Below are 14366 nucleotides of genomic sequence, written 5' to 3'. Positions count from 1 at the left end.
TTCCCACGCAGAAGCAGCTTCATGCACAGGTCTTCACCGAGGTGTGCGTCTGCAGGACGAGGGGACTGTGCTACGTCAAGTCCAGCTGCTGCTTGCTCGCAGGACTCGTTACTGGGTGTTTATGAACCCGACCTGTTCCTCACTTAGAAACGACACAGGACACCTGCCCAACCCTACTTGCTGGATGTAGCTTTCGGGGATGCCTGCAAGGCAGCGACTCCTCTAGATGTTGACTCAGTTGTAGATCCTATTTTCTGTCCCTACGGGCAGCTCGAGCAATGAAGTGGGAACAGCCTCATTCTTCATGTGAGCAACAGGTTCGCTCCTGCAACAGCTCTGTGCCTGGCCTTGGGGTACAGTTCTCAGTACACACATGAACTCCCCTCCAACGGTCATCTTACTGTCACCTCGTTCCTCCAGGTATATCCCTCTTCAGGATCCAGAGGTTGAATTCATTTCAAATCTGGTGTCTCCACTTCCCTCGTTTCAGACTCACTCTGAAGCATCACGCAGCTCCAGCGGTGGCAAGTCCAACACATTGTCCTGAGAGGCGCAGGGATTTGTAGACAGCATTCAAGACTCTTGCAATCTGTGGGTTCCAAGACATGGACATCCCTGCGGATGCGGCCATCCTTGCAGCCTGTGCTTCAGAAGCAGAATGGAGAGGACATCCAAGGTGCAAGGAGCAGGCAAAAGTATCTAAGAGCTGCCGGTCATACAGCTTTTGAGCAGAGTCCTCCACGTCTCTGATCTCCGCTGGCATAAGGCCATTGGTAGATGTCTGCAATTTACTGCAATCAGTATTTCCCCAGACCTGCTGAGGACCTGACCAGTCAGTGCTCTTTCTTAGCAGAGATGCTGAGGGACACGTCCCCATTTCAGAAAAGAATGGGGACTGTGTTTCTTCAGATGTAGGAAAAAACAGCTGGTGGGGTAGGGGGAAGAAAAGAAGGAGCAAGGATTCAAGCAAATCAGATTTTTTTTCTTTTCTTTTTTAATCATCCAGTATGGGATGTCTGCGTGCAGGAAAGTCTTCAGTAGTGAGGAGACCCCTCACCATAAAGACCTAGGGCCTTAGCTCTGGAGTCCACCTCCCGCTCCCACTAGGGATTAGTCAAATAAACCATGGTAGAGATGACAAAAACATAGTTTTCAAATGGATTTCATTTGGGAGCTGGGTTTCTTTGTGGCTTCGTTTTTATTTATCTTTTTAAAAAGAGAAATACAAACATGGTAGCTGCACGGCAGCTTGTCTGGTAATACTGAAATGGGAATACCTTGTTCTTCTCAGCTTCCCAGAAGTCTTGTGGGCCGGGATGGATGGTGCTCCATCCCTGTGACACAGTAAAATTTAGAAACAAAGATCATTATATCATTTGGTTCTTGTTGCTTCTGATGGCTTTTTGCTTCCTTTCATAGAAGTTGTAAATTTACAGGCTAAAGACAAAAAAATAGCGGGGTTCTGCAACCGGGTCCTCCAACCTAAATTCTCCCTCGCGGTACAATCAATGTATATTTAAGAAAAAATAAATATTCTCAACTCTAGAGAGGCCACAAGATGCTTCTCCCTCCTCTCTCACATGTGATTCTTCGCGGGATTAGCAAGGACAGGACACAGCATGGCAAGGTCAGGTTGGATGGGGCTCCGAGCAACCTGATCTAGTTGAAGATGTCCCAGCTCACGGCAGGGGGGTTGGACTAGATGGCCTTGAAAGGTCCCTTCCAACTCAAAGATTCTATGATTCTGTGAATTCAGGGGAGCTGGTTCTGCTGCTGATTTCTTTCTCTTGCTCATCATCGATGCCCCCCTCCACACTGTGCCCTTCTGCTTAGCTGGGTGGGTAAGGAGACATCCATTCAAGAGGACCTTGGGAAGAGGACTGAACTACAAAGTGCCTGTGGTAACAAGGCACTTGACAGCGTGACCTACAAGGACCTTTCCAAACCTCAGCTGGGCTCTCTTGCTCTTACTGCAATAAGATGGTGATAATGAGGTGAAGGGCTGGCGCACACATCCCCGCTGCTGCGGGCAGAGCCACTGCTCACCCGGAGGAGGGAAGGGCTGGCAAGGGCTCTGCAAGACCGGCGTGACCCTCCCGTCTCCCATCGCACTCAATTACTGCCTCAGCAGACAGGCTCGCCTGGACAAACTATGGGGCTGGTCGGGGATGGATGTGGGGAAGCCATCGAGAGGAGCCTGTGTCCTTGTGCTTCCACCTGACCGCTCAGGATGCAGGTGTTAGACGAGTTCCAGTCTTAGGACTGTGCTGTTCCCAACGCCGATGATTTTTCTGGTCATGAGAGGGGTAGGCCATTTGATCAACGGTGCGGGTCTCTTCATCTTAAATGCAGGAGGAGAGCCAGGCATATGGCTTGCTGCAGCCCAGAAAACACTCTCCTGCAAGGCAAAGCAGTCCCAAGCTGTCGTTACACCAGCGCCCTGTCTGCCGCACCTTGTTTCAGAGACGAGCTTCCCCGCGCTCTCCTCTGTGTTGATGTCTGTGCCAATGCTTTTGTTTTTCTTCAAGGAGACTGGTATGGTTGAGAGGTTTTCTAGACTAATTTTCTTAACATACGGGAAGCATTTAAAACTTGCAATCCACTTGAGGAGAAAAAAAGACATTGTAGTCAAAGAGCTCTGAGAGACAGCCCCACCTCCTCCAGCTATGTCTCAACCGAGCCAAGGACAGAAGCCTGTGTTTTCCATGGCACCTGATGAAGAGGCTCTCGTGTTGTTCTGCTTGATTCGGCCTGTATTTGCCTAAGGCCAGTTGCTGTCACCTTTCATCTTGAGCTTCCCCAGCCCATCTGCACTTCGCCAGGCCATGGTACAAGAAGATATGGAGCCCCATGTATCAAGACCACTTCTCAGTGACCTCTCTCTCTTTAAGAACCAAAATGTCTCATCCCAGGGATTGCAGATGAGCCTCAGCAGCCCGCGTCCAGGGGCTGATGTGCAAAAATGCCAGCTCCATCCTTGTGCCGGTGTCCACATCAACACTTGCCTTTGCTGGTGCTGCAGCATCTGATGGCTAAATAAGGGGGTTTGAGTCCATTGCAAAGTGAGCAACCAACCTAGTTCAGGTGCCCAAATCAACCAGTGTGGGTGGCTGCGGTTCAGTAATGAACTTCGCAGATGCTGGAGAAGAACAAGCTGCTTGCTGAGGCTCTGGGGAGGACGAGGAGGACACCACTGAGAACTCACTGCGGCATCCCCAACTCCAGCCAATTCATCGCAAGCCTCGTCATGAACGTCGCAAAGCCCCTGCTCTTTGAGATGTGTGAACACCCCAGGGTCCCAATCCCCCAGCAAAAATTCTTTCCTTTTTAAGCTTTTGGCTCGTGGAGAGAAACCTGATGCTGTGATCTGCAGACTAATTGGTTTAAAAAAAAAAAAATAGACAAGACATCAAGTGCACGCTCTCTTTTTAAAGCCTGGTCACAGATGCAACACGGGTGCGCGCAGCCAGGTCCCCCATGCCGTGGCACAGCCACCTGCCACGGGCATCTTCGGTGCGCACCAGCGCTTTCCTGCGGAGGAATGTTAACAAGGGGAGGAAGATGCACAAAGGAGACAGGATTTTCCACCGAGGCAGAGGCATTTCTGAGAGTCCCCCATGGGTAGGAGCATTGCAGCCTTGTTTGTTTGCTGGGAGAGAGCTGGAGGCTACGGCAGCTCCTAATTACCACTTACCCCGCGTTGATACAGATGAACACTTGTTTCTGAGATGAAAATCCATCCTTCCAGGGACAATAGCGTGGATGACTGCCTGGGGATTGCTTCTTTTCAGGGAGGAGGAGGGAGAAGGATAATTCACTCCCACCAAAAATGGACTGAATGGGTTTTTCTCTGGGGCACAGATCCAGCGTCTGGAATCGCTGGGCACGGGGAGCCCGGCACCGTACGGGGCAGGCACCGATGCTCAGCCCGGTTCTCGGGCAGTGCGAAACCCGTGGGCAAACGGAAGATGCACTTTTTGGCCTTGGCTCTCTCATTCTTCTTAGCGAGCTCTGGTCCTCTCCCGCCTTTGTCCCTTTCGCTCCTTGCCATTCCCCAGCAGATGCAGGGATCCACAAAGCAAAGAAGGATGAGGACGCTTTCCAGACCGCTCCAATCTGAATGCATTTTGGGGATGTGCCCCTGCATCACCCCTGCACACCACCCTCCTCTTGGAGAGCCCGGAGGCTCTGACGGCCTCCAAGACCCAAACCTGCTCAGCCTCCTCTGAGCCTACAAGTGGGTGGCTGCTTTATTTATGAAGTGCTGGGTGGAGGGTTATTGGGGATTTCCGTTTCGCTAGTGGTGGAATTTATTAGGCTCTGCTGCCTTTTTATGAAGCTACGTCTTAGCTGTGTATCGTTGGCATCTTGAAGCCCTTACGCCTGAGGTACCTGTTTATATCGAAAATGCCGTGATAGCTGAGGAAACTAATTCAGTGTTTCTTCTGCTTTGCTTTCGTGTGCCTCCTTTTTTTCCAAAGATGCAGCTTTCTACTGCTGTAAGCAACCTCAAAAGCTGAGATACAAGAAATAAATGGTGCTGTTTTCTCCAACGTTTTCAACTGAATACCACATTTTTTTAAGATAGATAGGCAAAATACTGCCGCGATGATAAAAAAATGTAACTTCAGTGAAATGGAGTGTTAAAAAGTGGATTGAAACCTTTGCATCCAGTCAGTCCACATGGGGAACGGCTCTGTAGAACAACAACAAAAATCGCTAGCTCACTTCACTTGCAAAAGCCGGACACTGAGAAGTGTAAGCAAACAGCAACATTGCTAAAGCAATGAGAGAAAATCATAAACCAAAGCCTTTTTCTCAACCTAAGAGTATCCTTGAAAACAAAAAACAAACCCAGCATCATTTAGTCAGCTGGTTTAAAGAGCAGCACTTTAAAAGGATATAAGAAACAAGCTCATTAAGTTGAAAGACATTTTCCATTCCAAAATTATTACTAAAAATAACTGTGCTCTTGAACTCTGCCCCTTCACTCGGGTACGGCCACTTGCCTGCTTTTACATGCACTTGGACAGCGGGTTGGAGACCTGAATTCCTGCTCTTCCTCCTCAGACTCCTCTTGCTCCCGTTGGTCCCGCGAGACGCTCCAGGAGCCGGGATGGCTCCAGCGCCGGGGTGTGCAGGGGGGTCGCACAGCCATGGCGGGGGGCTCAGGCACAGCTCGGTGGCTGCTGTGGTAGTGCGGGAGCTGAGCTCCAAGGTGCTCTGAGCCAGAACAGGGGAAACTTCAGTCCCTCTGGACTAAGGGATGTATCTGAGCAGCTCCCTGGAGACATGCGGAGGTCTCCAAGCTGCAGACTGGAGTCACTCCCTGCCATGCTGCGAGTCAAACCCCTCCTAGCTTAAATCCCTCCGCTCGACGGCAGTGCGAGCGAGAGGGGAAAAAACAACCCACAAACACAGGCAAAGAGGAAGAATTATCTCAGGCTGTGAAGTTCAATGAAGTCTTGAAGTCAGAGATCAGGCATGCAACGGGAGAGAAGATGTCCTGGATGCTCAGACAGCAACTCTAGATCATGTCACGGCAGCTGACGGAGGCAAGCTGCAGCCGTGTCGTCCCCGGGCCACCGCCATTACGGTGTCTGCACCTGGATTTAGGAACGATCTCGGGGGTCAGTTATGCAGCCTGAGCTACAGCCCCTGCGGGAGGACAGCCTTCTGGTCTCCAGATGGGCTACAAGCTTTCTGCCAGAGATGCACCAACATCCATTTCACCTGGTCGGCATCAAACGCCGCCGTCAGTGCTTCACAGCACGCTCGGGCTGCAGGCTTCAGCTCGGCAAGTGGTAGCCCTGTTAACAGCCTGGGCAGCCCAGCAGGTCCTACAGAGACAGTCTGGCTCACGCGAGGAGCCGCTCGTGTCCGGAGGCAGCGCTGGGGGAAGGAGAGGCAGGAGACAGAGCGGGGCCGGGCTGCGCCGGTTCCCAACGTCTGCTCCCTGTGAGCCGACCAAGGGCGGCCGGCGGGAGCATGAGAAAGGGCTCCTTGCTGGTATTTCCTGCTCGCTGTGCGATCCGGCGAAGCTGCCAGCAATGGTGGGGCCGGGACCTCGTTACACGAGATAGCGACGCGCTGCAACGCGAGGCCGTGGAGTTTGCAGTCGGCGATGACCCCCTTCGCCTCTGAAGTTAACCCCAGCTAATGGCATTGCACGCAAGATGCCTTTATCCCAAGACCCTTGGTGTTTACTCCCACCTCTTCACAAGACCTCTGCTCCCCTAACTCAAAGGCAGTTTCCACTTTTTTCCTTTAAAATACAAGGCTGCTGATACACAGACACCTTGGACCCTAATGAGTAACAGATCAAGCAGAGCGAGTTATGCTTCTGGATGCAAACAGCCACCCCCTCAATAATAATCCCTGCATTAGTCAAGATCCCTGACGGTAATCTTAATTTTGTTGACTCTCCGGTATTTAGTGGGAGACAGAGTACAAAACCCAAAACCTCACACAGCTGGCAGTAATTCATGGGGGGAAAATGCTCCCGGTTACTTGTTTATTATAGCTGCAATACCTCAGAGTCCACGAGGCTCGTTCACCGTGAACACGGCGTCAGGATCTATCTTAAATGTTTTTAACAGGGAGCAGCAAGAAGAGATGCGCACCGGAAGGAACCTTCTGCTTCTGCAGGCTTTCCCCCCTTCAAGCCAAGATCCCCCAGAGCTGATTGCAAAAGCAAAGCCTCGTAGCCCTGAAGCGATCGCCGGTCCTTCCGGCAGCACCCCACGGCCACCCCCTGCCTCTCACCTCCGTGGGTTCGCTGCCTCGTCTGCCCTGGCCAGGCTCCTTGCCGGAGCACGTGGTCAAGAAGGTCCATCCCTCTGGGTCTGTCCGGGTCTGCTCTTGGCATGTTCACATGGGGACCCTCCAGCTGTTGGGATCAAACACTTCCAGTGCTCCATCAGCTGCTCAAGAGGTCCCGTTGATTTTAATCCTTTAAGCCAACTTCTTAGCTATGTAAGAGACCCTTTGCTTTTACCCTTCTGGCACAGGTTCTTGGGTACGAACGTGGTCCTCACCCCTCTTCTTCCCAGCATCACTCTGCAGGTCACAGCACTGCTCAGCACCACGCAGGATGCCTTTAACACTTATTCTCTCACCAGAGCTATAGTACTTAATTTACAGGGTTTTACTGTATTTCCATGACATACAAATACCTTTGGGCTACAGGAGAGATACTTCCCCAGAAGGAATCTGCTATGCCTTTATGTAGCTATAAATTAGGTCTCCAGAGCAAGGTATTTTTTAGGGAAATGAGGCCCATTACCCTGGCTCTGTTACTTAAAAGATGCAATGGTTTATGCTAGAGGATAAAAAGCCAGCTATATGTTGTGAATATTTAGGCAAAAGGAATCAGCAATGCAGGATTTAGCCCAAAACTGTTCCCCAAAACAGAGTTGATGGGGAGGCAGTGGGACTGGTTTAAGGACAAGGACAAGGCTCCTGGCTGGCAAAGTGGGTGGGCGGCAGCAGTGATCTGGGATGGATGCAATGGGAAGGAGAGCTTTTTTTGACAGATAAGGTGGATATCACACGTGAAACCAAAGAACTGCTCAAAACCAAAGCTTAGTGAGATCCAACTTCTCACTTTCAGGTCTAGGACAACACTAGGACATCTCCAAACCTGCCAGCAGACACTGAATTTTTAGGTTTATAACAAGAGCGAGCATTTTGCGAGGACCAGGGGAGTTACTCCAGCTTTCCTTACCTGGGGATTATACACCAAACATCTACTGACTGCCAATGCACCAGCTTTCTGCCCTTCTCCAAGGCTGTTCTCGTGCAGTGCCGGCATCAGAAGATCAGCCAGCACCGCCTGAGCGTGCTTCTAGAGTTACACTTCATCTGTCACACTTTTAAATAATTGCCTGATCGTTATGAATTCATTCGGTATTCACTGTGATAATGTTAATCAAGATGAATTAATAGAGTCCTCATACTGTACGCACTCCCTGGGGAATTCCACCACCATTTAGAAATTAATTAATGGACCTATAATTTTAGTGGTGCTGCCCATGCAATCACGGTTAACGGTGGGCATGAAGCAGGTACCCAGTCACAGGATGTCAGTGCAGGCTACAGAGTTAAAGCATTACTGCTGATGCTCCTTTCCCTACAGACGCTGGCTGAGACATTCCAGGGTCTGAAAGGAAAGCGGGTCTCCAGCTGCCGTGCAAGGCTCCAGAGGCAGTGCCAGGGTAACGGGATGCTCCACATCTGTCCACAGCTGCATTCCTCCCCTGAGAAGCAAGTCCTGCTGCTGAACTCACAGGAGACTTCTTGGCTTCTTTTGAGTCACTCGAGTCTCCCGGGGCCAGAGATTAAGACTTTCCTCCCTCTGTCTCCTCCTCCTGCTACACATCTCCCATGGGACTCGGCAGGCTCCGCGGCTCTGCCATCTGCAAAGCAGCCAGGGCCACGCCAGCCCCTCGCAGGCGAAGCCCTGTGCCGGCGCTGTACCGCTCATCTTCAGAGGCGTTTTCTGAACGCCCTGATCTCTCCGTTTAAGACTACAGGTTTTCTCTTTCCCACCAAGCTGGAAACGATGCAAACAGGGCGAGAAAGACAGGAGGCAAGGAAAGAGCAATGGATGAAGAACTGGGAGGCTCTGCAGCTGTCCCGTAGCGATGGCTCCGAGAAGCAGGTTTTCTTTGTCACAGAGAAACCCTCTATCAAACATGTATTGCTTTGGGTGAGCGTGGGGAAGGGGCCACGAGCACCCCAAGCTCTGCCCGGTGGTGTCCCTTGGAGGTTCCAGCTGTCCGTTGCGGGTCTGTCAAAAGCAACGCGTTATCATCTCTCCCGCTCCCTTCAACCGCGCGCTCTCTCCAGCGAGGTTTCTGCCTACGGCCACTCCTGGCAGAGCCGCAGCCTCCTGCGCAACCCGTCCTTGCGTGGGCCAGAAAGCTTCGTTTCCCGGCACCGAAGGGTTAAGCACCGCAAGGCCGGGGAGGTCCCCCGGGTGCCCTCGCCTCCCAGCCCGCTGCCATCCCCCCACACCTCGAGCAGAGCCGGCTTTGACACCTGAAGGCTCCGCGTGCCGTGGGTCCTTGGGTAACCCCACAAACGGAGCGTGGCAGGGTCTGCTCGACACCCGGCGCGGCTCCGGCGCTGCTCTGCGTACTCAGTGCTCCAGACAAGACAAAGTGCTCTTCAAAGAGACCTGGGCTGGAGCACTGCCCGCCGCAACCGGAGCGGCTCGGCAGAGCAATGGGTTTACTGGCGGGTCAGGGAGGCAAGCGTGGCTCTGAAGGTGTAAGGGGAGAAGGCAGCAGAGAACTAAGCAGCACCACGGGGTCATTTTCTCGTCTTGTCTGGTAAAAGCCTGTTCTGCCAGCAGTTTAAAACAGATGCAGTCAGCATTTAAAAAGAGCATTGAAAAGAGGCACTGCCAGGGAGTTTTAGATCCTAAATTTAAATTCCGGAAAGGGGAGGGATATCTTTTTACAAGAGTGAATTTCTTTTTTCCTCCCAATGAGAAAAAAAATCCATTATTGCTACTGCTAGGGAATGCTTCGGAGTCAGAGCAGCCGGTGCTCGGTGCCGGTGCCCGAGCAGTGGGCTCTGATGAGACGGACGCTAAGTCACGGAGTTTCCCCACCCGTCCCGAGCGAGGTGTGCGCTACGAGCGGCGCGCAGCTGGGACACGCGCAGGAGCCTCTCACCCGCCCGGTGGCACGGTGATTAGTAACCGGCGGATTAAATGTGATCTTTATCTTGCCAATATCCCCTGATCAGCACCGGTTCTCCAGGATTTGACATCCCGTGTTGCACGGAGACAGAAGGGCCAAGCCAGGAGGCAGCATTTGTCACCCAAAACGCACCCAAGCCCCGGCAGCTTTCGCACCTCTGTTTGACAGGGCTCTGCAGGGACAGGGGAGCTCGGTGTATTTGCCACTGCTGCTCCCAACACGTGGCAGCCGGTGCAAAACCGGGAGCGCAAGCACCAGAGCAGCGAAGGACCTTGCGAGCACTGTCCGCTCTCATTGCCCCCCTGCTCCCCGGCGCTGTGCGCGGTGCCTCTGGGTGCTGGCTCGTTTACTAACGGGCAACCACCCGCCATCCGGGTACCGCCCTGGGACTTACCGCTGGTTTGGAGCCCACAAGAGGCCCTGGCTGTGGCGCAAAAGCAAAACGTAACTGAGAGCCACGCGTTTTTGGTGCCCCGGCGCAGGCAGCCCTTGGCGAGGTTCACGCTGGCTTTGGTGCCGCCACGTTGCCAACAGGCAGGAGCCTGCTGGAGCCTCCTCACGAAGGGAAGGTACCTGCAGCACCCATGGGTGCTCGGACCAGGCTCTCTGCCTTACCTTCTCGCTTCATCCCCATCGCGAGACACTTCTGATAGCGGCAGTACTGGCAGCGGTTGCGCTGGCGCTTGTCGATCAAGCAGTCCTTGTTGTCACGGCAGGTGTAGGTGAGGTCTTTCCGCACCGTGCGCTTGAAGAAGCCTTTGCAGCCCTCGCAGCTGTAAACCCCATAATGTTTACCTGCGGGGGGATGCGACCCGGGTTAAAAGGACCCACGAGTGTCCCGGTTGCCCCCAGCTCTCCCCGTTGCCCTCCCTCCCCACAAAGACCACCAGCTCTTCCCAGGGCCTCTCCCAGCCGTGTCTGGGGGAAGCAGAGGCTTCTCAGAGCTGTGAGCTAAAGAGCAGCGGCTTCACCTTGACTTGACTTCCATAAAATGGGGATGCCCTCCATGGGCCACAACCTGCCTTATACCCAGAAGAAGCCCTTGCCGTTTCTTAGCCGTACATGGGGGGTGAGGCAGCACAGCGGTGGAACAAGGGGTGCCCCCCTGTGTCACCGAAATCAGGAATACACCTCGTAACACCAATGTAGTGTTAGAAGGCAGGCATTGTTTATTTTCAGCGCTGGGAACACGGGGAATAGTTCCTCCCAAATCGTGTTCGTTCAATCAGTCTAAGAAACAGTCTTTTATAGATACACAAATACATATTCATTATCCTCTATACAATGATTGGTTAAAAATTCTTCGCCTAACATGTAAATGACTACGCATGCTCACTATAACTTTCTAAGAATTTACTTCCTTGATCTTTTGGGTCGGAGGGTTTCTTGAGTGGGTGGTCTCTGAGTCGGTGGTCGCGATCTCCCCCTGCCGGAATTACCTTTCCCTCTAAGTTCATTTAAACCTGGCAACACTAAATAGACCTTTACGGGCCGTTGGCACAATAAGTAATTATTCATTCCAAAGTCTTTGTTTCAAGACAAGAAAATTACACATTACACTTCTACATCATTGTTTAAACCCTTGATACTTAAATCAAGGTGGAAAGGACTGAGTGGACTTCTGGTCAGCATTGTTGGTGCATGGCATGTTTCTATAGTTACAACTTGCTAAAAATTCACAAACCTATTTTCTAACCCTATTTTATTTTAATTCCCTACCACCTTGGTTACACCTGTGCTCCCCCGCGACCCAGCCGGGCTCCCCGCACTGACAGGCGACCCAGCCACCCACCCACCCTCCTCTTCCAGCCCCAGAGCCCCCCAGGCACAGGAGGTGTCCCTAAGGACCTCACAAGCTAGGCCACCAGACCAGAAAGCCTTTAAAACAGCACGAGAATAAAGGGAATTAGCACATCTTTATCTCCCAGGAGTGGGGAGACTCTGTGCGAAGCGCATCTTTTTATCTGGCGCTATGTGACAAGACCACTACAGATCAAAGGATGGATAGAGAGAGGGACACTCGCTTCAGCCGGGCTGCGCTGCTCAGGGCTGAGGGTGTAACACCACCGCTAAGCGGAGACCTGGGGTCTCCTGGCTTGGGTCAGAGCCTGCCCCAGACCAGACGGGTGGGGTGGGCAGGCTGGTCAATAAGGGACTTTTCACCCCCTCCTCTGAGGGCACGGGCGGCTCCTCTCCCGACAGGGTCCCCGCCTGCGCTCGCCGTGCTGCAGGGACCCCCGGAGCCGTGCAAACCCTTGCCACGCTCTCCCAGGGCACCCACACACGAGCGCAGCCCGAGCACACGGCCGACAGCCCCTCCCGGGGCGGGCACCCGCCCTACCTGAAGATCGGTCCCCGCAGATGGCACATATGTGCTTGGTGAAGGAGGCCATCGTTCCTGAGGGATGTGCTGGCACTTTGAGGACTCCATTGAGCCCCAGGGGTGGCTTAATGTCTTCTGAGCTGCTGACAGGGTTCATGGGTGAGTTGAGCTGTCGAGACAGAAGCACAGTGCTCAGCAGGGAGCTGGGGTGTGCGGGGCTGAGCCAGCTCCGCAGCAGGGCTCGCCCGTGCGCTCGGGCATGGGGCAGGAGAGCCAGGCAGGGTGGCATTTCAAGCAGGGGACAAGCTTCCAATGGGGACACGCACCCCTTAAAACACCCACCCACAAAGCTGGAGGATTTGTGCAGGTGTGTCCAGAGACCAAAGGCACAAGCGCTCGTCTGCTGCCCTGGCGTAAAAGCCGGTGCTGAGCTGGCAGCAGGATGCCACTGGGTCTTGCTCCGGCGCTGGGCTGGAAGGAGCAGGGACACGGCCAGTCCCCTGTGCACCACCGGGAACCAGGGCTGACACCGCCCGCCCCACGAAGGATGTTCCTGCGTGACTCAAAAGGAAGGCGAGTCCCTCCTGCGCCACCAGACCCCTGCCCACGGCACAGCCATGGCACGGCCACGGCACAGCCCCCAGGGCCAGGCGCTCGCAAGCCGTGCTGGCTTCACGCCGCCTCGGGATGCGGAGCAGGGAAGTTGATTTGCAGCGATGGTTTGTGGGGGAGCTGCTGGCTGGGAGCGAGTGCTTGCGTGGGTGATGAAGGCCAGGACTCTCACACTTAGCTCTGCAATTTATAGATATCCTTTTAGCATTATCTCTCCAAAGGAAAGCTTCACAGCAAATAAATAGATCCCAGATGCCATGGGGCCTGGCTTTCCGGAGCTGGCTTGGGTGGGACACTCCCCTGCAACTTCCAGCCCGGCGGCAGCCTCTCTTCACACCTCTCCTTCCCACCCCGGGGAGCTCGGTCCCCAACAGTCAGTGAAGAAAGCAGAGAACTGGGTGGAAGCTGGGTGCTGGCACGGCCCTGTGGCACTGGTATTGAGTGAAGGATTCCTGGGCTGATTCCCACATCACCCTGTGCAGCGCGGCAGGGCCGTTATCCCCCCATGTACAGAGAGAAACTGAGGCACGGAGATGCAGGAGGGACCCATCTTGATAAGGCAGACAAGCTCACAGCAACACTGCCCAGCCCAGGGCAGGTTCAGGGGGGCCTGGGGGTGGGCAGTGGGGCCAGGCTTGGTCAGCTCCTGATGCAGCGCCGGCCAGCAGCACTGCGGCTGTCCTCCTGGGGACCAGCCTGCCAGGGACTGTCACAGAGCCTCTGTCCCTGCCAACTTCTAAATCCAGGTTGGATACGCAGGATTTGTGCTTGGGTTTGTTGTGTTTCTCTTCCCTAACAGAGATAGTCGGTAATTGCACTTGTCACCAATTAACTCAGGGAAGTCCCAGGGCGTGTGATCTGTCAATTAGAGGAGCGCAGCCGTTCCTCCGGCTTTAAAGTCTCCAGGCTGTGGGGGAATATTTAGCAGGCAGATGAGTAATAACCACAGCATAGAGCAAGGTAAACCCACCCTGGAGAAATGTGATGGATCTGCCTCCCTCTCCAGCTGATGAACCAGAGGCGGCCGGGACCCGGTGCCACCGAGGGATACGCTCCTGGGCTTCAGTGGCCGTTACGCTGCCATAGGGCAGAGAGGGGAGGGACGAGCGGGTCCCCGGACAGCAGCATCTCTCCTTGGGATCTGTGAGTCCTCAGGCACAGAGCCTCTCCCTGCGCTACCCTGCAAGCAGGGACTGCTGGCACTGCAGCGGCACATCCCGCCACGGCTTCAGGGTCACTGGCTCCAGCAGTCCCTCCCAGTGCACTTTTTGGGAAACGGAGCCATGTCCCAGGTGCAGCTGGTGGCCATGGCTCATGTCACGCTGCGTCACCGGCTGCTGCCACATGGGAGCGAGGGCAGAGGCCACTGGGCACTAGCTGCCTGCTGAAGATAAGCCTTTCGCCACCACCTCCCCGAGCCCCAGCAGCCCACAGAGTCTGCCCAAGCAGCCCCCCGAGAGCGTCGGGGGGGATGATGGGCAGAGCACGATGGGGCGAGCCCTGCACCCTGCCCCTGCGCCAGCCCAGGAGAGTGGGGGGTCCCACCGCCCACCGCCACCCCGTGCATCAGCAGGACGCCCTGGTTGGAGCTGAGTCAGCCCCAGGCTGGGCTGGGGGAAGTCATCGGTTCCTCTTGCAGCACCAGCCCGAAACCTCAGTGGAGGCACCACGTGCACCCCGGGGTTCCCACACCACCCCGGCGCCTGCCCCGCGCCTTCCCC

General features: G+C 54.3%; 1 protein-coding gene across 2 annotated transcripts in view; it reads right to left on the bottom strand.

Annotated features, from left to right (window-relative positions):
* The window catches only part of RXRA (retinoid X receptor alpha), a 117918-nt gene that overhangs the window by 22064 nt on the left and 81488 nt on the right, over positions 1-14366 (bottom strand). For both annotated transcript variants that reach the window (XM_082009042.1, XM_082009041.1), the window contains 2 exons: positions 12052-12202; positions 10326-10505 (listed from right to left, as the gene is read on the bottom strand). In XM_082009042.1, the coding sequence (XP_081865168.1) occupies positions 10326-10505; positions 12052-12202 (331 nt within the window). The remainder of the gene's footprint in view (positions 1-10325; positions 10506-12051; positions 12203-14366) is intronic.

Source organism: Phaethon aethereus (genome assembly GCF_964289735.1).
Source record: "Phaethon aethereus genome assembly, chromosome: 20".
Taxonomy (NCBI): domain Eukaryota; kingdom Metazoa; phylum Chordata; class Aves; order Phaethontiformes; family Phaethontidae; genus Phaethon; species Phaethon aethereus.
Note: the sequence above shows the minus strand (reverse complement) of the source record. Positions and strands in the feature narration are given on the sequence as shown.